General features: G+C 32.5%; 1 protein-coding gene across 17 annotated transcripts; it reads left to right on the top strand.

Moving 5' to 3' along the window:
* The first annotated feature begins 1,463 nt into the window (after window positions 1-1,463).
* Window positions 1,464-27,546, top strand: LOC116341388 (sodium/hydrogen exchanger 3). 17 transcript variants are annotated; one of them, XM_031768447.1, is made up of 21 exons: window positions 1,470-2,251; window positions 9,178-10,856; window positions 12,224-12,704; window positions 12,779-12,972; window positions 13,101-13,221; window positions 13,300-13,438; window positions 13,671-13,888; window positions 14,053-14,345; window positions 14,445-14,570; window positions 14,689-14,870; window positions 15,561-15,696; window positions 16,269-16,292; window positions 17,483-17,539; window positions 17,628-17,708; window positions 17,793-17,865; window positions 18,975-19,076; window positions 19,971-20,168; window positions 21,339-21,401; window positions 21,851-22,009; window positions 23,179-23,581; window positions 24,591-27,546. In XM_031768447.1, the coding sequence occupies exons 2-21, from the start codon at window positions 10,338-10,340 to the stop codon at window positions 24,838-24,840; spliced, it is 3,819 nt and encodes a 1,272-aa protein (XP_031624307.1). In that variant the 5' UTR covers window positions 1,470-2,251; window positions 9,178-10,337; the 3' UTR covers window positions 24,841-27,546. The 17 variants fall into 17 exon arrangements, with proteins under 17 accessions (XP_031624320.1, XP_031624307.1, XP_031624311.1 ...); XM_031768451.1 differs by having other exon boundaries at window positions 17,625-17,708; window positions 19,005-19,076; XM_031768450.1 differs by having other exon boundaries at window positions 1,471-2,251; window positions 14,689-14,840; window positions 17,625-17,708.
* Window positions 27,547-27,622: the final 76 nt, after the last annotated feature.

Here is a 27,622-nt window from a genome sequence, read left to right as displayed (position 1 = left end):
ACAGAAAATGACAATGAATAATAAAGTGCAATATAGAACAATACCAATCAACTATTGGTCTTTCAATAACCGAAAATTTCTCTTCTCTCAAAAATTATTAAATGGATCCAAAACGATATTCAATCTTCATTAAGGGGTAATGCCAGATTGACATCTGGCGTAGGCGATTTATTAATGCATTGGGCTCCTGTTTATAAGTTATGTACAAATAATTCTACAATCTCTTTGTTAAACCGACACAGAATGAAGTCACCTTCTGCTGTGGTTTATCATCTAAAAAATCATGAATATCACAAAGAGGCATGCATTTAATTATTTTATTGTTTTTTTTTGAATTTCATTTCAGTGTTGTTAACAGTTTTGAACTAAAAGAAATATATATATATTCTTGAATTCACCGTCATTATGTTTTTGTTTCACGCGAAAAATTCAACTTAAATCCAACGGTTTATTCATCAAACAAATCAAACGATGAAATTTACTTCATTTAAATGAATGTTTACGCATTGAATTTGTAGATGGTGAAAAGAGAAAGAACTTTGAAAAGCTCTTCAAAAGACTTTAGTACCACTTCCAGTAACTCCATCTATGCCTATGTACTAAAGTTGATAAAAAATTGGATATGAAAAATTGTAATTATCGTTAAAACGTTTGAATCTATACACAAAGAGATTTAATAACAACAGTATTTTATTTTCTTTCATTCAAAGGTAAAAAATTCGAAAATCTTCAGCAAACTTTAGAAAAAAAAAATTAAAATAAAAAATAGCGGAAAATACATCGAAAAAAGCATGCAATGCTCGATGAGCTCTAAATGGCATGCGCAAAAAGAGATGACAGTGTAATTGTTATCAGCTGTTTGAGTTTTAAATGACATTTTTAGAAGAGGATAGGCCTAAATATATATGCCTATAAAGGTATAAAAAAGCAAACCGAATTTCCAAACCTTGACCTTTTTGCACTATTTAACACCTAATATATCTCTTTTAATTATTGCAAGCTGCCCCTCCTCTCGTCACCGTTTATCGAAAATTTGACAATCATTTCAAACCGATAATTCATTTTATGCAAAACATAAAAACGATAAAAATCAAATTAGCAGCCCAAAAATCCCGCTCTGTTTCTTTCTCTGTCTGTCATTATTAAAAACCATTTGCGGCACATGCAAACACACGAACAAAAATGTGTCCAAGTGTTTGTTATGTCATATGAGCGGCGATGTCGTCATGTAAATTGAGTATAAATTTCTCCATGGGATATCATTATAAGCAATAACATACTATAGTATCCTATAGGACTATATAGCATTGTAGCAGCGTGCGACACACACATATACATACACACGCTTGCACACATCCAGTCGATGGGAAAACGAATTTTGCCAGTCAAACTTTTCACACAGCAAGTAACGTGCACTCAGTCGCCAAACGTAAGCAATGGCGGGTCGTTCCTTTCTGTTTTTGCTGCGTATTTTCCAAGCGAGAAGATTTTCTGCAAAATGAAAATGACTGACCGTGTGTTTGTTAAAAGTTAAAACAAAATTTCTATATTAATTGAAAATTCGCAAATAAATTTTGATAGAAAAAGTGAAAATATAAATCAAATATTCAATTAGTTTCAATAAGAAAAATTTTTGTGGAATAAATACGATATTGATTTTTTCTTTTCTTCGCATATTCTTCATGGACAGCTTGTAAATGTACCAAACAAAAGTAAATTGTTGAATTTTTCGAATACTTTGGATTTAGTGTTGCTCATGATTTGTGTTAATAATCAATTGTTATGACGAAGAAAAATGAACTGCTCTGAAAATATACTAAGTAGGAAAAAAAATATCATGTCATGTCACACATCAATATACTTGTGTGTAACTAAACAAATTTACGTTATGTAAGCGGTGCAAAGGCGGCTCCAGTTAATCAAAAACTATTTCAAAAATTTGTATCGCCAAGTTTTCCTTTTCTTTAATTATTTTTGGCAATCATACATTTCTGTGTAACCAGTTTATTGTTCCATTTAGAATAATTGAAAGAAAAAACATGAACATTTTTCGTCATTCAATTAGTGTGAACGACACGATACATTTAAATGAATGAATAGTGAAGAGACACATAATCTCTAGAGAAAATTTTTGTATCGCAGACAAAACTCAATTTTTCTGCAGTCAATTTAAATTTAAGCAGCAGCAGCAGCAGCAGGAGCCGTAGTAGCAGTGGCAGATATCACACTAACACATTTGGCGAACTTCAAGGTACCCAATTATTGATTTAATGGTAGAAGAAGAACACACAAAAAAAATACACAACGTTTCGATCCACCGAAAAGAAGAAATGTATGCAATACGTTACACTCCATCAGATTGTATCAGTTTTGGATTGTATGTTGTTACTATATACTGGGTGAAAATGAGTTTGAATGTTATACCGTGAGTTTGTGTGGCATTTAATGTCGTTTCCATTCATTGATTTTTGTGATAATTTTCTTAGTTTTTTCGCGCTAACAAACATCAAAAATAGCAAAAAGTGAAACGAAAACTTAAGAAGTTTCTAAGTAGTTGTTCATAATTCGACGTAACTGGAGCAAAAATTGATGAATATTAATTAACTGTATGACTCCCGCCACAACGGACTTATGTAGCTTTAAATTTTCCATCATTTTTTTTTTGTTGTTCTAAGTTGGCTATTCGAAGCCCAAAAGATGAATTTCTTTTTTCATCCCGTTTGCTTTTCATATTTGGTATGTGCGTCATGTGAATTTTATCCTACTTACCACACTGTTGACGATGATAAACTGTCATCAAAGCAAGAAGTTTTATACATTCATAAAACCACTGTCAATCTGAATTTACGTATATACGCAGTAAAATATAAGGTTGCGTCGCATGGCATTGAGCGCGCGTGCAAAACCATTTCGGCAGAATCCACGAAAAGAAAAAAGGAAATCACTCAAAAATAATTTGTGTGTTTTATATTTATGATTTGAACATATTTGGCATCAAATGCGCTTAAATCCCAGACAAGTCTTTTGCTATATCGATTATTTGTACAGCAAATAATTGAACAACCTTTTTCCAACTCCTTAAAATAATACCATCATCGCTGTTTTCATTTCGTATTCTGTTCGTTTTAATTTTTGTTGCTTTTTGTCATTCACTCATTCACAAAATGAGTTTTTGACTGGCAAGTGTTCATGTTCCAAATTATTAAAGCAAAGTTTGCATGCAATAACAGATTAAATTATATGACGGATTGTTATTTGTTGTTGAATTTGAATTCGAATTTATTATGAATGCTTGAGTAAATTTTCACCATCTAGCAAATAAAGTTAAAAAAAAAATTCGTCCACACAAAAGAGACACATACTTGAACACGCTGCTCTCAAGCAACCTTGAAATTGTATGCAGACTGTTTTCCGCTGGTATTTGACATTTTTTTCGCTGCTGCTTGCTGCTACTTCTGTTTCGCCATAAATGAGTTCTATTTTCTTTTTTTTCGCTCTCGCTGTGCACATTTCTAATTTCTAATTAATTAGAATTCAAATGTGGATAAGAAAAAAGACTGAAACACGATGAAAATATGCTTTACATTTCTTTATGGCATTAAGTATTCAATTAACTTGTGTAAAATCGATTTGTTTGCGCTAAAAAGGATGGTGCTCTAAAAACGGCACCTTTGTCTTTGTTTTTCTCTCAGAAACAATTTATTTCCATTTCGAAGCCATTCAAAACATGTAGTTTCAAATAAAAAGAATGTGCAACGTGGAAATGCAAATAACATGTACTCTGACCGTGGCATAACATGTTCGTTCATTCTCTATTTCTCTTTCTTTTGCTGCGCAAGCAGCAGCCAATCGAATTTATGTCTAAGAGCGATTGAAAAAACGGAAGTATGCACTCGACTGGAAAACAATACGTTTCAACTAGCCGCATAAATAGAAGTTTGTTTGTTTTTTTTTGGTATTATTCCAAACCATTCTGTTCTTCCATCAAATTTCACCCTTGACATTAATGCTGTGTGCACAGATTCCAATACCAATACCAACATGCAAAAGTATTGTATAATGTACCACAAAATATAAAACACATTTTCCAAATGGAATGAATGTGTTGCCATAACGAGAACCAATTATGAAATCGAATTGAGAACAAGTTCATATTTGACATTTGAATAGAATGAAAGAGAAAAATTTCCAACATAACCTCGTGCCAACCCGATTTTTTCCTTTTTCGACTCAATTGTTAAAAATTCGGTTGACTTTAATGATGACCATGATGAGACCGAGTGCTATGGCCGGAAAAATTTGTGTCAAAGACGTTTATTAAGTCATATCAAATTTCGGCCATTTTTCATCCCACAAAAACCCCATAGTCGAGTGAGGAAAGTGACAAGTGTGTTGATAGGCTCAATGACATAGACTGAATGTGATATCTCATTAATGATAGAATTGATTTCATTGGCGCTTCGATTAGAATGTTATGAATTTTTCGGTAAATAGAATGAAAGTATATTTTCAGTTACAAATCCAATTAAGTTTATTGACCCATAAGTTAATTTCGATTGTTTGTTGAAGATTTTCGGATTTTATTCTTTAATCAACGTTATTTGCATTCATAAAGATGGACTATTAAGAATTGACTTGGAAACAATGGGATGCATAATGGGTGTTTGGTGATAGAACATAAACAATTTCGCACAGACAAATTATGCGAGAGCACATCGACAATGACGACATACCGACCCAACAACAAAACCGATCACGGTACTGATGGCACAACTGTGAACGCCACATCGACGTAATGAATACAAAATATATTTGCATATATGCATGTTCTATAGTCTGCGCATTTGGTTTCAATATTCAATATCCAGTGGGATCGACAGTAGTCTTTTAGACTTGATTCGGTATAGTCGTCAATTTATTCCTTCCGTCATTTTAAAAATTATTGCTCGTAATTTTGAGCGAATGTATTGGTCGCCTTGCAAGCTAATTTCGAGCAAATAACAAATGGTTTATGGAGTACGAAATTTTATGATGTACCGAAAATATATCAGCTTCAAAACACTTCAATGTGAACTATAAATAAAATCGAAGTATATTCAGAGAAAATGTATGTAATGTTTATTTGTAAATTTCGACAGCTTTTCAATTTGTGTAAATGTGAAAATGTTGTCTATTCCCAAAGTAGACAAGAATATTTTGCAATGGCAGTGAGACATCTGTAAGTCGTTATTTTCAATTTTACGAAATTTCCATGCTACGGAACAATGCTGAATTCTATTGAATTTTAAAGCATGCACATGCAGTGAATTACACACCATTGAAAATGCAATTTTCCCCAAGTGTTACACAAAGTATTGAGTTTTATGTTTGAAAAATTGTGCATGTGCGTAACGATAGTGTGGTGATAGTGCTTAAGTATATAGTAAAATCTCAGTTATCTGCAATAAACTATCGACTATTTGATGTACTGTATGTTATGCAGAAATTATTTTCGTTACTGAGCTGCTCCGTATGTACAGCATAGTACTTTGTATTTAATCTGGCTATTTTGGTATTTTGTTTCGATGGCGCTGTTAGATCAAGACCTCGAAATTTGTTGCTAAATGAGTTTAACCACTTTTTTTCTCTCAGCTGATCCTTTATTCGTTTAAGAACATTTCTGTGCATAAAAAGCGAAATTCAATCTTTTGCCGAAGGGTAAAGAACTATATGTATATCTGTGTTATTATCGTAGTTTTTTTACTTGACATTTATATAGAATTTGTCATTTGATTTACGCGAAGGGTAGATTTTCGACACACACACACACACAGGCTCACACCCATACAGTTTTGTATTTTACTTCTTGTAACCCATAACAATTGTATTGTTCGCAGTAAAAACTCGCTTCTATGATTTTACTTTTACCCCTATAATTTTTTACGAATGTAACAATCTAACTACCAATTTACTTTCAAACAATTTTTTTTTCTCTTATTCCATAACAATAATTCGCTGCAGCTGATGTTTTCTTTTTTTCGAAGGTTTTTTTGACTGGATTGACAACTAACGACGTTGTGCAAAAATGTTGTCCGTTGCAAAAATCAATCAGCTGAGTTACTCTACCTTTAGCAAAATACAAACGTAAACCGTTTCTTTTGAAACGCGTTCCCTACAATAATAAATATTTGTTTTGCCGAATCGATCAATATTTAATTGATGGACAGAGTGCTACATTGACATACTTCATGCTTGAATAGACTAAGAAGGTTAGCACAATATCGCAAGATTCATCAATAGACTGGAACACAAGCGAAATTTTACACGGTTTTCCACTTATTTAGAATACTTGAGTTTTCGGTGTACCGACATTGTTCTAATGGTGAAAGCATTGATACAAACATACCCAGAACATATTATATGTGTATCTTTTGATGAACCTATATTGACGAATGAGCGACAAATATTATGTCGTCTGTTTCTCGTCCTATTCTTCTTAGGTAGTTTTTCTTTGCTTTATTGAGACAACTAAAAGCAATTTATCGTAAATCGTTCGGCGATAAAAAGCGTATTCGAATCACTGCCTCTGACGAATGGGGTGTAGCTCAGATGATTCTGTTACCAATGACATCATATTTCGATTTATTTCTTTTATCATGTTACTTTAATTACTTTCTGGATTGGATTTTTGTCCGATGCGCTATCATTTGCTCTACAAACACACTTCCGTCCGATGTTATAATAAAGAAATTGCGCCTGTCAATTTCTTCGTTTTCTGCTTCTATTGCTGTTTTTCTCCATTTTCATATCATTTTCATCAACTTGACTTTTAATAGCTTTTCACATTTTATCAGACATTATATTTAGCTGCCGTCATCTGGATATTACAGCTCATCTGGATATCGTCAGCAGATGATACGAAGTGAAAACAATAGAAGTGATTGTTATAGGTATATAAGCTTGTTATATACTGGTATTACCATAACAATCACTTCTATTGTTTTCAATTCGTATCATCTGCTGACGGCATCCAGATGAGCTGAAATATCCAGATGACGGCAGCTAAATATATTGTCTGCATTTTATTCATCGTAAAGCAGAAATCCTTTGAAAAGGAAGGAAAGCGGACTCTTTATTTATTAAATAGATTTTGTTTGTTTAACGTTGATGACATATTTGAAATAAATATTTCGATCATGGCGAAATGACGACGCCTTTTTCTCAATATCGCGCGCGATACACAATAGAACAAAAAAAGAGGAAATATATAAGTAAAATCAATTCTATAACGGCGTCTGAATTTGTGTGTGCTGTGTAAGTAGAACATAAAAACCGTTGATTCGTTACACATGCCAGAAATGGCAACTCATTACACTCGATTTACTTTGTGCTTTACATCGTTTACTATAAATACTCTATGAGAAAAAAGCGCAGCAACGGTTTAAATGTTTGCACACGTGCGCTTTTAGTGTCGATACAGAACATGCGATGTTCAAATTGCGTAGCAAGCGTAAAACTATGCGTAAAACTGTTTAAATTGACAGATTTTGTCGGTGGTTTTTTTTTCTCTTTTGTTACTAAAGCAATTTGAACAAGTAAATGGAAACATTTTAGATGTAAGACACACACACACGACAACGGAGCAGTTATTGAAAATGTCAGAGTTTTCAATTTCAATCCCACGAGAGAATCAACATTAAAGTGACATCTGAAAATTACTCTGAATCCATTTTCCATGCATTTCTCATTTTGAGTAAGAACGATGTGTACGGCATGCTCCAAATGAAACTAATACATAATGTAAATATTCACACTTTGATTACGTTTCACAATTTTAAACATCAGAAAATTGGAAAATGCCAGGCAATTCAGGATTGTTATTCACTTTCTTCTTCTTTCATTAAAACGTGAAAAAAAAAAAAATAAGGCGAACGAAGGCTAAAGTGAAGTTTAAAAACGAATTTTCAAAACATTCCAATAAAATGATGGAAAAAAATCCATGTGTTGAGGTGGCACATAGAAGTGTTTCGCAATTTACTGAGCTGCCTGCCTTAATTCAAGAGCGCACCCACAGTCATGAATAAGTAGAAATGCTTGCGAGCGCTAAAATGCATACATGTGCTTGGCTTGTGGGTGTCCCTAATTGATTTTCACAGCGATGGAATATATTGTGCAGCTTCATGTTCAAGACAAACATAATTTTGAATCGTTCACATCGTATCATAAATGTAAGCTCTGAAATTTCACTTTAATAAATACTGAGGTCTTTTGTATCTTCATTAAAACAATAGCTTTTACTGTAGTACAATCCATTTTCATAATATTCAACATGACGATCGAGTCAAAAAGGGATTTACGGAGAAGTGTTTTATTTTTATTTTTATTTTCAACGTTGTTATGAACGATAAGCAATTCAATTCGTTGGATTTTGAATTTTTTTCATTTTTGTACGGGCTTCACATTAATCTCAATAACTGCTTCAAATTATGTAACACGGTTTATTTCTTTTGTTCGAAATGATGAACGCCGCATACTTCTTTGCATCAGCTAATTAATTGAGATGAAACATAAAAAAAGTTGACAAACGGTAAATAAATTGCCATTGAGTTGAAATCAAATCAAAGCACAACGGTACATTGTGCCCATGTAATTCTTAATAACGTCGCAGCAGTCGTATAGCAACGCATCAATGACAAAAACAACATCAACAGTATTAAACATATCAAAAGAAACATTATTTCCTCGGCATTTATATTAATTTATCCGTTTTATATGACGACAATGTTCTCCGAAATAAATGAATGCGAAATGAAGATATTGCCAAATGCTATTTCAAATGATAATTCAGAAGAGCAGATGGCTTATTCTAGATGCTTTGACCATTTGGGGAGAGAATGGGTGTGTGATTCATGTCTGTTATCTGTTTTTCTACACGAGGTCGAAGTAGGTTTCATACATTTTACGTAAAATGTACGTCAGCTATGGGAATATACAATAAGAGATTGTCTGCTGCATTCATATCAATCGAAATATATTTTTATCACATTTTCTGTAGAATTTTTTGGTTTTTGTCTTGTCTCGCTGTGTAATCGCTGTTTTTGATTTATTGAATTGCAAATTGCAAAATGAGACGTCTGAAAACCAATTCGGCTATGACGCAATCGAATAAAAAAAATGTTTTTCTCGTTCTCCTTTCAGATAAATCGTGCGCATTTCACACTATCAAAAGGTGTTGCATCGACGTACTTCGTTATTCCGTACCAATTTTTATCAACAACAACACTAACAACAATAAAGCTCGCTATGCCAAAATAAAAATCGATAAAAACGGCACATGGAAAACATGTATTGTCTGTTATGAAGGAAACATTAATCGCCACAATAATCAACATCAGGAGAAACGGTGCACAGACGGTGCATCTCACTCATCAGAAATCAGAAAACAAACTGACGTCATTGAATTAAGAAAGGAGTAACATTCATTTTGTTGTTTGAGAGGAAAATATTTCAACTGCACCCTCGCGTGTCCTTCTTTTCATCTATCTTGTTATTTCTCCGTTATTTCACTAGCATGAGATGAAGAAATAACGATGCCATTAGAATTGGCGCCGTTCAACTATATCGAGTCTGGCCACATGCATAAATCTCTTGTTACACTTGAATGTGAATTATTATCGGTGACTTTGAAACAAAAAAAAGTCATTATTTTCACTCCGCATTTAGTATAAATAGTGCAAAATTGCGGTTGTAAAATGTGTTCTAGTTTTTGCTGAAACAAACCGCAGAAAACGGGAGCAATAAAATAATCATTGAACTTTTTTTTAGCTCAACTCAGTTCCGTTTAAATTGGGTTTTTGTGCATTTAACGCGTTCCAACCAATTAAATTGTTGATTCCATTAGTGCGATAAGTAGCTTTGTCAACATAAACATTTTCGTCAAATAACTACAAAAGAAAATGATTAAAAGTTGGAGAATAGCAGATGAATAGTTTGATTACCGTTAGCAATTTAATTGATTTTCCCTTGATTCTTAATAATAAATCGTGCTATTTAAAAAAAAGTCAATTGGTGCGCGACAGTGACGACAATGTCTAAGCACTCGCTGGATTATAATGCATCGCATGCAAATGAACTGCATTTAATAGTCAGTTAAATCGATTAAAAATATGACAAAGTTAAATAATTTAATACGAGCAACAAGTGAATATTTATCTATCATCATTAGTGAAACGTGCATAGTGCATTCAATTCAAAATCCTTCTATATTTACAATATTATTCGATTTAAATTGAAACATTTATCATCCACATGTGGCGATCGGCAAGATTAATTGCATCGACACAGAAATCAAATTGAAAATGTTGCTGTTGCTAACAAATGCATCAACGGATGAACAACATACAAAAACGCATAAGCTTAATTCGAAAGTCATCGAGTTTACGTACGCAAATACGTTAAAGAATAAAATAAACTGCCAGTCTGAAAACGATGTGGAAAACTTCGGCCTTCTCCGAAATAACAATGGAAAAACGATTTCAATTAATTTTAAACAAACGAAAATGCATCACAATGCAACCATTCTTAATCAAGTGCAACAATGCGACTACCAAAACAACAATAACAAAAATCATTTAGAAAACTTCGACCACTTAACACCAGAATATTTACAACAACAACAAGAACAGCAAGAACTCCACGTCATCAGGCGATCCAACATGAAAATCCGACATTCGAGTAAAATGCAATTAATCGGTGTAATATTGTCGTATTTACTGGTGTGTAGCATTCAAAGTGCTACAGCAAGGCCAAATGTCGACCGTAATTATGACGATTCAACATCTAATTGGCAAAGTGTGGCTCTCACTTCAGAAAATAAAGTAAGTTAAACTTTTTGCTTTTTTTTCTATGCCATCTCTTAGGCTCTCCCTATATTACGAGCAGAGGATAAAATATGCAAACTGCTTCACATTTTAAATGATGATGTAGTCAAATGAAAATGAAAATTATCTCTAATTACAAACTTGTGTAAGAAATAAGCCAATGGAAAATTCATGAAAACACGTTGAAAATATCATCGATCCGCTCGACACCATCAAGTGTATAAATTTTTTGAAAAATAATTTTCATTCCAGTGATGATACGGTATAAATTTCATATTGCGTCTAGACTCAATTCATCTAGAAAAAGTCAACAACATTTTGTCGATTCACACAACGCAATAAACTTGAATTCGTTTTCAAAGAATCGCCTGAAATCGATTGCGTGTGCTGAAAAGTTTGAGCATCATTATTCTAATTCTATGGAAATCTTCATAGGCTTTGGCACGCAAACCCACAAGTTCAAGTGAAAAACATTCCAAAAAAGAATATTCTCGTCTTTTTCACTTCAATTACATTCTTAGGTAGCGCATTCAATTGAAGTAGCTCTTATTAAGTTGGTACACCAAAGATTTTAATTCAGTCAATATTCTTTGCAACATCAATTTATACTTTTTCGAACATTTGACGATGCCCACTTGAGATACTTAAGCGGCATAAACGATTCAAGTGCATTGAACAAACTTATAAATACCCAAGATAATCTTTTTCTACACTTTGAACAATAAATTTTGAAAAAAAAAATATTATGTAGCAAAATTATGAGTACACAGCCAAGATACATAAGATATATTTCATACCGTAGACGTGCAAACATTGACTCAATGTAATCTGTCGTAGCTTTCGAATTTCTTTTATTTTATAACTGAATAAATCTAGCGGAATCACAACCAACTGATTAAATTAATCCAAAAACAAGAATAAATTCAGCTCTTTTCTAGGTTCTTTTCGTTGAAATTGTTTAATTTTAGAAAATATTGAAGTTGATACAGATATTAAGTTTATCGATAAACTTTAAAAAAAAACAATATTTACTCAAATAGTTGAAATATTCTTGAGCACAAGTAAATTATAGAAGAGAATAGCCCGTAATCTTTTATCCGATACTTAACCAATTAACAATAAAAATAAACAATCCATAGTAAATGTTGACAATGGTTAGAACTTTTATTGACACGCTTGTCCGGTGATTAGCTGAAATTACTTTCTATCGTTGACGCATGACTTGGCATTAATGAAAAGTATTACTCGTCGAATGTTTACCGAACCAAAAACACACAAATTCAATATATTGAAAATGTTAATGGATTCAAAATCGATAAGAAAATTGCTTGGATTATGTTTGTAAATAAAATGTATATTTTTAGTTGGTATCATCAAATGATGGGGAGGCGCCGTCCGGTTTTACAAAGGTCGAAAATGAGCCGCTCGATCCAGATTCGATGGTTGATCCGAGGAGCTTTCTATATGCAGCCATATCAAAAAATGAATCCACCGAAACAACCGTCGACGATAATGATCACAGTATCGGAACACCGTTTATCATTGCCATTTGGATTTTATCCGCTAGTATTGCAAAAATAGGATTCCATAAAACGCCAAAACTCAATCAAATTTTCCCCGAATCCTGTCTTTTAATTGTGCTTGGTGTGTTTATTGGTGTTTTACTTCGTTATGGCACGAGATTATACGTATCACCATTGACACCAAACACATTCTTCTTGTATATGTTGCCGCCAATCATTTTCGATGCCGGCTATTTCATGCCTAATCGACTATTTTTCGATCATTTGGGCACAATTTTACTAATGGCTGTGGTCGGAACAATATTCAATATATTTACCATTGGTAAGCAAATACACGTGCTTAAATTGAGACCATCCTATTAAATGTTTGTTGTGTGTGGTTTTTTTTTTAAATAGGTTCTTCCTTGTATGCGTGCAATTTAATCAATTTATTTGGCAAACAAATACCCGTGCTCGACATCTTTCTATTTTCATCGTTGATAGCTGCGGTTGATCCGGTTGCCGTTCTGGCTGTTTTCGAAGAAATTCATGTGAATGAAATTCTCTACATTGTTGTTTTCGGCGAATCATTATTGAATGATGCCGTTACGGTATGTTGAATACAATTTAAATTTTGTTTTTATTCGATTTGTGAACATTCTTTTCGTTATCCATATAGAGCTCAAGTAAGATTGATTGAGTGGTCTTTATTGAATGTGCGATTGAATTTTTTCAACAGGTTGTTTTGTACCATATGTGTGAAACGTACAGAGAAAAAGGCATCGATCGAATAGGCATCATGGATTTTGGCACGGGAACGATGAATTTTCTATTAGTCGCTGTGGGTGGAACAATAATTGGTCCGTTCAATAAATATTGACTTTTCCATTTTCAATTATGTAAAACGCCATTTTTGTTTGTGTTTTCATGTATTTCAGGTGTTGTATGGGGCTTCATGACTGGGCTGGTGACACGTTTTACTGAGAACGTGCGAGTGATTGAACCAATTTTCATTTTTGTCATGGCATATCTGGCCTATTTGAATGCCGAAATGCTACACTTGAGTGGGATATTATCGTAAGTACATGTCACTTGAGCTACGCTCTTTATTCACTGTCTCTCTTTTTCTATCGTTGAAAATGTCCAACATTCTACCATCACTTGAGAATTTAGCATCGCAACCATAGACATTTGATGACAATACACATTTCTATGGTTTAACACGTCATTTCATCTTTTCTTGTTTCCACTTGATTTTTGAAGTTTTCATTGATTTAATGTGTTTTTTTATTCTTCTTCTCACAAATAGAATCACATTTTGCGGCATCACGATGAAAAACTATGTGGAATCGAATGTTTCGCAAAAATCGCATACAACCATAAAATACGCTTTGAAAATGATGTCAAGCTCGTCTGAAACGATTATTTTCATGTTTCTGGGAGTTGCCACTGTAAATAATCGACATGATTGGAATACCTGCTTCATAGTGTTGACGATTATTTTCTGTTCTGTATATCGCACCATAGGTAAATTTCATTTCAATCAATTTCAATTTATTTGATTTCAAATCGATTTGACAATTTTGTTAATATTTTTGTGCTAATTTAATAAATGTTCATTCTTACCAATTTGTGATAATAATAATCGTCATCAATCACCACAATCGACGTATCACCACTCATAAATCCAGGAATTATAATATTAACTGCAGTCGCAAATAGGTTTAGATTAAATAAATTGTCAAGAGTTGATCAATTTGTGATGTCGTATGGTGGCCTTCGAGGTGCAGTAGCATTCGCATTAGCACTATTAATCAAGCAGCAGCGGGTCGAATCCCAGCCGATGTTCGTCACAACAACCATTGCTGTGATTTACTTCACTGTTTTCCTGCAAGGCATCACCATCAAACCACTTGTCAAGTTTCTCAACGTGAAACGTGCAAATAAAAAGAAACCAACAATGAATGAACGCATTCATGAGCGTGTAAGTCAACAGCAGATCAAGCGGAAAATTTATATGCAATTTAAATACGTAATACGTATACGAGCGCATTAATATGGAATATGGTTTTTCCGTTTACAGTTGATTGATCATTTAATGGCTGGCATGGAAGATATTGCAGGCAAAACAGGAAATTATCATGTTCGAGATAAATTCAAGCGATTCGACAATAAATTCATTCGTCCACTTATATTGAAACATGTTCAGGTTTGAATTCTCTTTTGGCAACGACTTTTCAAATCGATGTGTTTTTCACCCATTTCTCTTACTTTCTTTTCGCACCGGATGCCATATTTTCTTAAATGCTTTTCATCTATTTCTACAGTCCGCTGAGCCGAAAATCCTTGAAACTTATTCAAAACTGACCATGAAAGATGCAATGGATTTTATGAATCGCAATCCCTCAACAATTGGTCAAATGTCTGGCACGGAATCAATGAGCGCTTTGTTTCGCAGTTACACAGCTGGTGGCGGAAGGTTGGCACCACCATTTTTGATGAAAACATGGTAATTTCTAGCAAAACAGTGCATGCTATTCCCCGTTTTGTCCTACAACACATATATAGAACGATAAATATACCAAGAAAAAAGATTTAATAAGAAAATTAGCTAAACATGTTTCTATACATATTTATATACTATTTTACATCAATTTAATACTTTTCCATATTGTATTTCTATACGATATTTAGCTTTCCAAATCATTATTCAGTCGCCCATAGAGTCTTTCAATTTAAACAAACAAACAAAAAACGCCGTCTGAGCATTTCATCTTATCTGTAGAATACAATAACAAACCATTCACACATAGTATATTATGCTTGGCGCGGCTTTGATATCATCATCGCAACACACTTACACGTATAGATGACTTTTGCCTTGAACATCATGTGCCGTCTAGATTGAAATAAACCAAACTTGGCTCCTGACTGGAGTTTTTGTATTTGTTTTAGATTGCTTTCTCTTTTTTTATTTCATACGTAATGAATATATCTTTTGAAATCGATAATTGACACTAGAATCGTTCTTATCGCATTTTAGTCACATTATGCACTGTTTTTGCTGAATTACCTTTTTTCTTTTTCAATTCTTATGTCATTTGTCATTAAATATATTGGTTGCTAATTAGACATTTTTTGTAACTCTATCAATGCAATTTCTTATTGGATTTTTCGTTTTAAACTTTTTACGTGACAGTCCCAGCTTTTCAAATATTGAAAATTGCTCAAGAAATTTGGATATGCAAGAGCTTGATTATAATCCATCAAAGAAAGATTTGACAGATGCCAAAATCCATCATCTTCTTGCCGAGGAATTGAAACCGTACAAACGGGTGAGTTTTATGTGTTAATTTATCTCCCTCCAAAAAAAAACTAAACATTTGTAGCACCAAACAAAGCAAACGTCCAACAACGCTTCTTTTATAGACAAAAGTTTGTTGGAGATTGTGCAGGCCAAGTTTTGACAATGAAAAAACAATCAATTCTACAATCAATTGAATTTGAAATGTTGTTCGTTCATTGTGAAAACAGCTTGAACTTTCGATTTAGAATGAGTATGATAAAATACCTAAGTGAAGACAAAGGAAGTTTGGCAGAATTAAATTTAAGCACCTTTTAAATCAGCTTCTTAAGTGGTTTTCGTTGACAATGTCAACTTGACATATAATGACAGAAATTAAAAAAAAAAAGTTTTTCAACGAACAAATATCAAAAACAACATAAACACTTTTTTAAAATATGAAATCAATTCAACGAATTCTTTTTTTCAATTTATTTTTCCCATCCAAACAAAAAATATAACACATTTCCATGGAAATTTGCGACGCAAAAAATGCGCACATATACACCATTTCTTTACAAAAAAAAAAACACAAACACACACAAACAAACAAACATTAAATAGGCATCCTGTTCATCTAAGACGCTGGTATGAATCCGAACAGTTTCAGTGTTATTCTTACTGTTGTTTCTGTTTGTTTTTATTTGTTACTTTTGATTACGTTTATAATTATTTAGATTTTAAAAATCACTCAAGAGAATTATGCGATAATTTTCACAGCAAATTGTATACAGTCACTCAAGTTTCAATTGCGCGACTCAAGAACTACAGATAGTAGACGAAAAACTTCACAGTTTTTACTGAATTTCGGAAACGAAACGTGCGAATATATAAAATAAAATTAAGAATAAAACAAAATATGAATAAGCTTGAGTGACAGTACGCATGGACATTATTATTTTCACGCTTTGGGCATTCAATAAAAAATACATAAATCTTTCCATGATATCAATCATTTTTGTTAAATCGGCTTGATAAATTTGAATAATATACTTGACAAAGTTTTTTTTTGTATGCATGATGCCATTTAATTCATGCAGTGACCAATGCTTAGGAGTTCAATTCTGAGCTTGCTTCTATCGTGCACAAAATCAAATTTTCCGAAAAAATTCTATTACCAAACCCGTCGAGTTTTGCTACAGCTGAAATCTATTTTTGTCAGCGACAAGGACACACATAAAAAACAAAAAAAAATCATTTAAAATTACTTACATACGGATTTTTACGAGGCTGTAAATTGAAACGAAGAGTAAACAATTTTTTTTCGTTGAATATATAAAACAGAGATAAAATCTTATTGAATCAGAGTTGACATACACATAGAGAATATAAATGAAAACGTTTTCATCATGCATTCAAATCTAGAAAAAAAGAAAAAAATTCCATGTAAATATTTATCCCAATCAAATAGAATTTTATTCAGATTTAGTTCAATTTAAATCTCCATTCACATTTGTACCGAAATCAACACACAGAATAGACTAACCATATGATGGTTTGCATGCTGTTTGATGTAATCGTTTCATTGGTCAATCGATGTACACATTTTGGTTAAAAAACGATATAATTTCATAAAATAGTAACATACATAATACTTAGGGTGTTTAATTTTAAATTTTTCGTTGCAATTTTCCTCGCTCTCCTCTATTTTGCTACTTGTTTTATGTTTTGTGTTGTGTTCCATGCAATTTCCAATTCTATAATAATTGAATTCTATTGAAACTATGTTGTTTACTGTCGTTAATAACATTTATTTAAAAAAAAAAAAATGTTTGCAGCATCGACGTCTCAGTTACAGTCGACATGCTGTCGATGACAGAGATTTAACTACACAGGTAGATAACAAATATAATCAATTTTTTCTCGTGAAATATGTTACATTTATTTTTATTTGCTCTTTTGTTCAATGGCACAATAAAGCAGGTCAATTATAAGATGCACATGAATATTCGACGAACGACAGATCGAAAACATCATAAGCGTAGCAAACGAGGCAGTGCCAAGGTGAGTCAATTATTACTTTATTTCGATCAAATTTCCGTTGTTTATCCAATTACCATCTGATATCATGTTATTTCTGTTTCGCAGGAGGGTGCAAAGCAAAATCACGTGTCATTCCCGGAATTCAAGCAAAACGGATCGGCGAAACAGCTATCGCATGGTACGAAAAAGCATCACTACTCATATCGAAATATAATTCGAAAACATTCTCACAGTCTTAACAAATATCGTAGAATAGATCTAGGTAAATAATTGTTCACATTCATGCATCCATCCGTGGTCCGAACAAAATTCTATACAGTCAATAATCGAAGAAAATTTTCATGTTCGAAATGATTCCAAGCCCAAATTGGTTTCATTTGGAAAATTTATTAATTATAATCAAATCAAACATATTGAATATCAATTTATAAATGCGTTTAAAATGAAATATTTATTTATTCGAGCGGACTTTCAATTCTGCCTAAGCTCAAAAACTAAAAAATCCTTCGAGAGAAAAAAAAACATTCGGAAGCAACCCGAAAAGCTCGTAACGGTATTGCACCAAAGTTCAAGGTCACTTAAATACGAAAATAATTCTAGCCGCAAAATGAGAGATGCATACACCTCAATCATCGACGTCAGTCATAATTTTCCATCATTCATTTAACAAGATTAAATTTCATCAATCACAAGAGAGAATAGTAATCAATGATCCAAAGCAAAGAACACACCGTGCACCAAACATTTTATTGATTTGATTTTGTTTCACTTTGTTAATTAAAAACGAACAAAACATCCATCGCATTTGTCTGCATAGCTTCAAATGAAATACACATCTCCCAAATCCAATAGAATATGTTTCGCAATTGTGTCGGATGAAATTTAATTTAGTTTAATAATAAGTGATAAGTGCACAACACGCACAAATCTACTTGATAAGTCTCAAGTGTTTTTGTCTTCATGAAAGAACATTCGGCAAATCTTTTGCATGAAATCTATCAATAGATTTGTTTTTCTTTTCTATTCACTGTTCTTCTTCTTCTCTAGAAACATACCATTTCTTTATGTAGCGCACGTTTTTATTGCACCAAATAACACTATATGTACATTTATACATATATAGATATTTTATGCACTCTTGTTGAGGTAGAACAAAAACAAAACCAAGAACATCAAACCTCTTGTATCGAAAACCCTATCTACCACTTAGTAACCAAAGCCCCATATTTCTGTTCTCTTGTATTTGTTCGTGTTCTTTGTACGTGATAAATGTCTTCTAAAATATAGACTACATTAATGAAGTGCTTAATGAAACAGTTGACGATGACGAAAAACAAAATCTGCCCGATGACTGGGAGGAAGGATTAACTTTTACAGCAAGATCGTCACGTAAGTACATCACTATCATTTTTTTTAATTTTCCTTTTATTCTCTTTTTTAACGAAAGTTGTGAAACTATGGTTACATGTGCCTTTATGTTTCTTACTTTTCCATTCTCTCTCTCCCACAAATACTTTTGAAATTCATACACATCTGAACTTTTCCCCAAATTGCTACTATAGATTCTTACGAGAAAAAAAACTGTACAAAAAATAGCTGATAATTTTTTTTAAGTTTTCTTTTTTCAAGTTCCACTTTTTTTTGTATTCCTCTCCCACTAATTCCTTCACTGGAGCATATTTCAAATTGAGTACGGTTGAACCATATAATATATACACTATACATACCCTCTTCTTATATATAACAAGTTTTAATGAGTTGGTAATAGAGCGGCGTGTTTTTTTATTATGATTATTATGAACTAAGTTTGAGTTTAACCTCGCCGTAAAATTTTAAATTTATATAAATTTCAAATCGTTGAAGCATGAAAATAGTTTCATTCCGAGATGAAATGTTGCTGCTTTTGATTTGCTTTCCATTGGTTATATATCATTTGAAAGTATATATGTATTTACAAGGGGAAAAAAAAAAGAGAGAGAGAGAGAGAGAGAATCTGAATGAATGTTTTCCAAGGACTTGTACAGAGAAAACTTTGTCGTTCAAGTGTCTAATCTTGAAATTGTTGAATTTTGTAAATATAGAATTTAATTTGTATTAATTGGCTTTTCTGTGTTAAATTTTCCTTGAATGTTTGGAGTCAAATTGATTCAATGATATTGTCGCTTGTTTTCCTCCTTTAATCTTCTTTCATCTATACAAAATAAAACAATGGTGTTGTGTCGGTCGATGGTCGTCGTTTTGTGATAAAACTCCGAATATACTCGACGATTTCATCTCGTTTAGCCGAACAAGCGGATCAGAAAAATAATAGTTTATTATTGGCGAATATTGCCAATTTACCTGGATTTGATTCGTCAACAGCACGTTTTGCCACACAATATTCAACTCGAAGCAGCCCCGATAAGTCAGTCATGGAAATTGTACCGACGGCTGCTGAATTGATGTTACCGTGGCGACGTGAGCAATCGTACCAAAGTTTCGGTACGTTTAACAATAACACATTTTTTTCACATTTTAACTATCGTTCCATACATTTTAATCTATCTCACTCTGTCTATCGCATAACTAGCCGATTTTTATGTTTTGAATTTCAAATTCTAATTTCATCTATATATGTACAAATATGTAGAATCATAAATTGTCACAAAAAAATCAAAAAAAAAAAAAATTCAATCGCCAAATTCGACGCTCTCAAATCCAAATTCATTCATATGTCTGAACATAAACCTGTTTACTTCATGGAAACCAAATCTGAACCAAAATTGCGACAGCAAGCAATCTATACAAATCAAGCAAGCTTAACATTGCACATAATTCGAAATATGAAAAACCTATGGTGCTCAAGCGATAAGCACCAGCATTTGCTTATGGACTAGCAGGAAAAGCAACATCTTTTTTTTCACTTTTTGGGATTCTCTATTTTCAATCAATTTCTGTTAGCTTGTTTGGAAATATGTTAGTTGTAATTTTTGTAGCGCAAAATGTTGTTTGTGTTAAAATTTCTCTATCTTTCAGTTGAAGCTACAAGTTTCGACATGGAATTTTATTATTGTTCAAATCTTTAATTTCACCATTTATATTGAATTTTGTTTATTTTTTATTTTTATTTGAGGCTTCCAATCTGATTTCGGCTTTGAATCTAATGCTTCTAGCAGTAAAAGAAACTTCTTATTGCCCTTGTTTATACATAAAACTTGTTATTCTTGTTTAATTTGGTAAAGTACTCATTTATTACGTATTTTGAAGAATTTTTAGAATCGAACTTTCAAATTTCAAATAAGCCATAACCGTTATTGTGTCGAAATGTATTTCCATTATTCAGTTAATTAACTATTTTATCGATCTTTTTATGGCATGGATATGTTATTTATATGAGTTTTTGTCTAATTTAGCAAATTTTGCCTTCCTCTGAGGAATAGTTGGCACAATTTGAATGAAACACCCGTAATTTACGATATAGTTAATCTGAATACTGCATTATGGATATCAATAACATTAATTTGGATCTTGAATCATTTTGACATTGCATTGCACGCATTCTCATTTTTGAAAAAAATGCACACATTAACTTTTTCGAATGTAAATTTTGTTAACTAGTATAAGTAATGTTTACAATTAGTAAGCTACTATGGTGAATGTGTACTATTCCAGGTGATGAAGACGATGGAGATGATGTTGAAAATTCAAATAAACGACTGTCAAAAGAATCCGAAGGTAAATTAAATCAGTATTGATTAAGAAATAGATCTTCATTATTATTTGTTACATAAGCTACCTTTCTTTTCGAATTTCGAAAAAACATCTATTATAATATTGTATATATACTGCCGTCAGAAATTTTGAGACCAAACAAACATTTTTCATGCAATTTCATACAAATTAAGAAGTTTTAGGAGCAGTATTTAATATATTCCGGAAATAATTAGAGGAAAAGACTGATTGGAGAGCGAAATGGTATTATTAAATATTTCTCCAAAAACTTCTCAATTTCCATGAAATTGTTTGAAAAATATTTGGTTGGTCTCGAACTTTCTAACGGCAGCAGTGTATGTATTACAAGTAATAGCACCACTCAGTGATTATTAAACTAACAATGTTTTTCGTATTTATTTGGAAAAATAATTATATTCTCCAATGCAATTGAAACATTTTATTTATCCCAGGTGAAACACGTGTTACCACACCAACAGCCACTGAAACACAGTTGCCATGGAAACGAAATGATCAGGACACTGCTGAAGTATTACAACAGAATGAGTTTCCGGCATGGGCATCAAATAAGGAGTACTTGGCGTATAATTCACCGAGTGCAACTTTCTTAGGTAAATTTGGTTTCCCAGGAAACATAAGTTGGTTTTTGCTTAAAGTTCAAAATTGATGCTGAGATGGAAAAAATCAGCAAACAGAAAACACTGAATATCAGTGATGCTATCCTATGGGGGACGTATTGCATATACAATGCTTCTTATCAAATACGTAATCAAGCTCGCTCTTTGTAATAATAGTTGAGCACCATGGAAATAAAAGGAACTACACCTTAGCCACGTTTCTTTTTTGCCACGTTTTTCCCATTCGCCGGAATATAGAATCATCAATCAATTTATCGCATTTTTACTAGCTATAGCAATTTTATACTATTGTTTTTCTATTAACACTTTGAGCACGTGAATATTGAGTGCAGTACACTCAAGTGCATGTTTCGTTCATTTCATCTAGATATATTATTTCAACACTTTCATGGCAATGAAGTTTTTTCATTTCACTTCTTTGAAATATTCAAAATTAAATCTCATTTTTCATTTCGAACGAAAAAGATTTTTTTCGAAAAATCATCTCTTCCATTTTATTTTCAATAGTTTTGTTTGCAAGGAAAAAAACGTTGAAATTGATATTTAGCGAAGTATATGGCGTTTTTAGAAATATCGTAGATTTAGTAAGATAATTGTGTCAAACAAGTGACAAAAATGATGAGAATCCTATCTCTTTCATACAAACGCAAAATTGCGGTTAGATAAAATTCACATTCTATTCAAAGACTGTAGTTTACAGAGTTTCGGTTATTTAAATAATTGCATTCATACAATTATAACTTCTTGCCGCATCACCATATTTTGAGTGTTTAATTAGCAAACTTTCTACACGGCACATTCAATGCAAAAAAAAGAAGAAAAGAGTTACTAACTAAATACCAAGAAAAAAAACATCTTTTCTATTGCAAATATTTGTTTCTCTACAATTTGTTTACATAGCGATTTATGTGCTTGGTTAGTTTTTTTTTAGCTTGCACTTTATCTACAATATGTTCTTTTTTTTATTCTTACTTTTTCTTTACATTTCCTTGAAAACGAACGCAAAAACGAAAATATATGAAACATTGAATTGGCAAAACGGTTCCACACAAAAACACACAATCACTTGATTGCAATTGCAACTGCAAAAACAATAATTTTGTTGAACAAAAATCAAATATAAAAACCAAAACTGTGTGCAGGAGCACTATCAAAACCAAAACAAATAAAATCTGTGATAGGTTTGTTTCGACGCGAGAGTACGACATCCGGTTCGGCGGCCGGAAGTGATCCATGCCTTGCTGCCCAACTCACTGAGCTAGCAACAACAAATCAACAACCAGGCAGCAGCAGCAGTGCCGGCAGTAGTACATACCGTGCAAGCATAAGCGGTGCACCAACAAGCGAACATCACGATCGTCCAGCACGTGGTGATCGTCGACGTTCCATATCGATTTGTGCAGTCACACCAATTGATGAGTCCATTGAAAATGGTGTCGATCCGTTAGGTGCCTTAATTGAATTTAAAAATAATGATAAACACACCAAATTGGAGAACACATACTGCAAAAACAATCGACGTCGTTCACTCTTCGAATTAAGCGGGTAAGTTTAAAAAAAATGTTAATGCAACAAACTGAGAACAAACCAAAGCGACCAAATAAACCACACAAACCGATTTACATACAGAAACAAAAACTAATAAATTGGAAAAGCTCAATCAAGTCTACTTTTTAATTCAAAATACGGGTTTACCTCCCCCCCCCCTTATTAAAATGAAACAATTTTCCAAATTTTTGTTAGAGAAAAGAGTTTCGTGTACAACTATACATTTCCTGCATGTCACACACACACACCTCTTTCACTCTGTCTTTTTCTTTTTCGATGTGTTTTTTCATATCTTTCGATCATATTATATGAACTGTTATTCTGTGTGCAAATTTCATTTTCAACCTCATCATCGAATTGTGCTATTTCAAAAGGTTACAAGGATGTAAATACAGAAAAAAGTTTTAAGTGTGAAAATTGGATTTTTTCAAAGGGTGTGAGGAAAAAAGGCAAATTCAAACCAATAGCACGTACCCACTCTAAAATTAGGTCACACAATAAGTGTAAATAAAATGGTACATGTAATTGATGATATATTTTCATCAAATTGAACGTAGATATATTTGATGTATGTAGGTGTTGGGCATTTCCAAATAGTAATGCTTTCAAATTTTCACATTTTCGCACAAAATTCGCCCGCCTATATAGTTATTTAAAATTGAATTCAAATTTACCGTATCAAATCGATTGATATGCTTTCTCTAGGTAAATATCAACAAAACAGTATTTTGAGGTTTTTTATTATAATTATTTTTTGTTCATCACCAATAATCATATTTCACCATGAAGCACATTGTATATTTTCAAATTGAAAGTAAACAATTATTTATTATCAATCGAAGGTGAGATTATGACTAACAATTTTTAATTAATTATTGATTGAAACGTGATATATGATACAGTTTGTTTATATTGTAATTAGCTGAAATTTGATTTGGTGCATTCAGCACCAAAGATGCGACTAATTATACTAAATTGCATTCGATATACTCTTTGTTCGATACAGAAGGTCAGCATCAGAGGAGAAGTATTCAAAGTCATTACCCGATCGAGACTCATTCGGTGGTGGGAGACCGCGACCGGCACAGTTTCTAACAAAATTAACACCCAAACCACATCTTCGACAAATGCAATCGCAAACATCATCACTGCTATCCTCTACATCCATTACAGACACGTCTGAGGAAGATGATGACGACGACGAAAGCGAAGATCTGCACGCATATAACGAACGAAGGCACAGACGTCATCAATGATTTTAATTTTGTTTATTGTATAAATTACCATTTCGATTTCATTCTAACGTTTCTCATATATTTTTTGCAATTTTGAGAATATGATTGATGTCAATCAACAAATTATATTAACAATACCAAATTTCTCGTTCCTTTTTTTGCCTAACAAAAAAAATTCGTTGCAGTGAACTGAACTTTATTCATTTAATTAAAATTGACAATAAATTTTAAAAAAAATGTCTACATTTAAACAAAATACACTTCAGTTAATTTTTAAGTGATATTGCACTGGAATTCATAGTTAAAAAAACTCACACAGAAATTATGCTCCATAAGAGACTGTATAAAATGCAAAACTGTAGCACTGCTAGCGCCACTACGGACAACTATGGAGTTCTAGTCTGTTGGTTACAACTGAGCAAAAGTCTTTTCACTATTTGGCGGCAACTTAGTGTAGATTACATTGAATTCCGTCGTGGCGCTAGCAGTGTGACAGTTTGGGCATAATTTCGGTACGAAAAAACTTGAAGCCGTGTTCGGACAATTTGATACAAGAAGAAGAGAAAGAAAGAAAGTTGTTTTCTTTAAGTGAAAATTAGAAATGATTTTGATTAAATCCGATGGAATCCGTTCGTGCCATGTAGCTGGATGATTGCAAATTCTGAATTGTTGTAGCGTTCAGCATTTTACTGTCCTATAGGATGGACGATTAGAAAAAAAAATGTTTTAGTTCTCGCCTAGATTAAAAAAAACACGCTTTCAAAAACTGCACAGCATCAAATTCGGAATGGTGCACAAAATACAAAGAATGTCTTCATTTTAATTCGAAAGCGATTCAGATAGCAATTAAATGATTGGTTCAGTGCATTGATAACTATAAAGTAAATAAATTATTTGCGATAGAAAAACAACTATTTAACTCAACAAGTGTATATAGTACAGAAAATGATATATTTATAATTAATGAGGTGATCATATTGCTTCGGAAAGTGATTAGATTTTGGCAAGTGAATTTGGTATGGACTTTGAAAAATGTGTAATTGACAATTACATGTTTATGTAAACACTTAGCATAATTTAAGTACAAAATGATAGTGTGCCGTGATGGTTTTCGCTGATAAAGCATTGTGATGTGCACTTTGAAAACCATCATCGCAATAGCTCTAGTTAAAAATTGATCATGTGCATCTTCATCATTATCAAATGTCCAAAAATCCAAACAGTGTATATTAAATTTTATAGTATGAAAAAAAAAATCATAATTTCGAAGAGAGTTCACGGTGTCGATGATATTTCAGAAAAAGAAGTAGACAGAAGAAAATTAATTGGAATGGATAAGATAGAAAACGTAAAAGATAGACAGGGTAAAAAATTAGAGTCACTTGAATAGAGGCAAATAAAGGAATGCCAGACATTTCCATTTGGAAGATTTTCGGGAAATGTTCTGGCGTTGAAAAAAAAAAAACAATTGACGGCACTTCAAAGTAAAAGAAAACATATCGACAGATTTAGTTGGAATATCACACTGTACAGCGTCGGTACATTTTCTACAATACCAGAAAATGAAGAAGAAAGAACAGATCCAATTTGCTAAAACATTTAATCAGGGATTCTTTCTCTGAGGAGGAGGAATCGTGAGGAGGAAAATGAGGAGGAGGAGAGCGAGGAGGATCCTCCTCCTTAAGTGAGGAGGAAAAGTTTTTTTTGTTCAAAGGGCCATTTTTATCACAAAAATATCATTTTTAGCTGAAAGCATTTTCCTCCTCACTTGAGGAGGAGAATCCTCCTCGCTCTCCTCCTCCTCCTCATTTTCCTCCTCGCCATTCCTCCTCCTCAGAGGAACAATCTTTGCATTTAATAAAATCTGTACATGCAGTGAGTTAGTAAGACAACGATTTAAATTGGTAGCATATTAAGTAGATGATATTTAATTTTTTTTTGTGTTTTTCTATCCGCGCATTGTATTCCAAAAAGGAATCGTGTTACACCAAATACACAATCTGTTAGACTGGCTGTACCTTAAAGTTTGTTAATATAGACAATACCGACGATGATAAGATGTTTCTTTTTTCTCTTTTGTCAAAATAACAAGAAAACGGGTTTCTATCTGATTTAGAATAAAGTGTTGTGTACTGCTTGAATCTTTACCATCCAAAAAATGAACACATTTAATCGATAATCATACACACACAAATATTGCGCTAAAAGCTTAGTAAATACTAAAAAAAAACACTGTTCGATCGTTCAAATGAAATTTATTATTTGATTGCTGTTGAATTTCAATTAATCGCAACTAATTAAATTAAAATTGTATTAAAGGCTTATTTATATAAATGATATATTTAGATTTAGCAAATGACATATTACAAAAAAGAAAGAGGAGAAAAAAAACTAATTGAAACTATTTTTAAGAAATTGATCTATATTATTAAATATAGCATTCAAAAATGAACACTTTTAAGATCGATTTTTTTTAGTTTTTGCTCTTCTAAGATTTAATTCTAGTAAATGCAACAATTTGACGGCTTAAAATCAAGCCTTGTCGGCAACAAATTCAAATCAATTTTACTGCCCTTTTCTTTAAGTACGTCACTGTCTTGAGATTATTTTATGTTCGAAACAAGAGAAAAAATAAATCATATTTACCGGATCAATGCAAAACACTATATATTATTACATACAGTGACAAATTACAAATACACTCACTTCAAAGTGAACAAAAAAAAATACAAATTATGTATAAATATATTAAAATACAAAAATGGTCTAATGAAAAGAAGAAGAAAAATGGAACTTAAATGAA

This window comes from Contarinia nasturtii, unplaced genomic scaffold (assembly GCF_009176525.2).
Source record: "Contarinia nasturtii isolate CC-2019 unplaced genomic scaffold, AAFC_CNas_1.1 Cnas_scaffold_695, whole genome shotgun sequence".
NCBI classification, from domain to species: Eukaryota; Metazoa; Arthropoda; class Insecta; order Diptera; family Cecidomyiidae; genus Contarinia; species Contarinia nasturtii.
The sequence above is the reverse complement of the archived record's forward strand: the minus strand, read 5'-3'. Positions and strand labels throughout refer to the sequence as shown.

Bases quoted from the DNA above. Each gene is read 5' to 3' on its own strand.
- LOC116341388 (XM_031768444.1), top strand. From the start codon at position 10,338: ATGTTGCTGTTGCTAACAAATGCATCAACGGATGAACAACATACAAAA. The intron at 13,222-13,299 runs GTCCGTTCAATA...CATGTATTTCAG, and splicing joins TGTGGGTGGAACAATAATTG to GTGTTGTATGGGGCTTCATG. The intron at 16,293-17,482 runs GTATGAATCCGA...AAATGTTTGCAG, and splicing joins CCTGTTCATCTAAGACGCTG to CATCGACGTCTCAGTTACAG.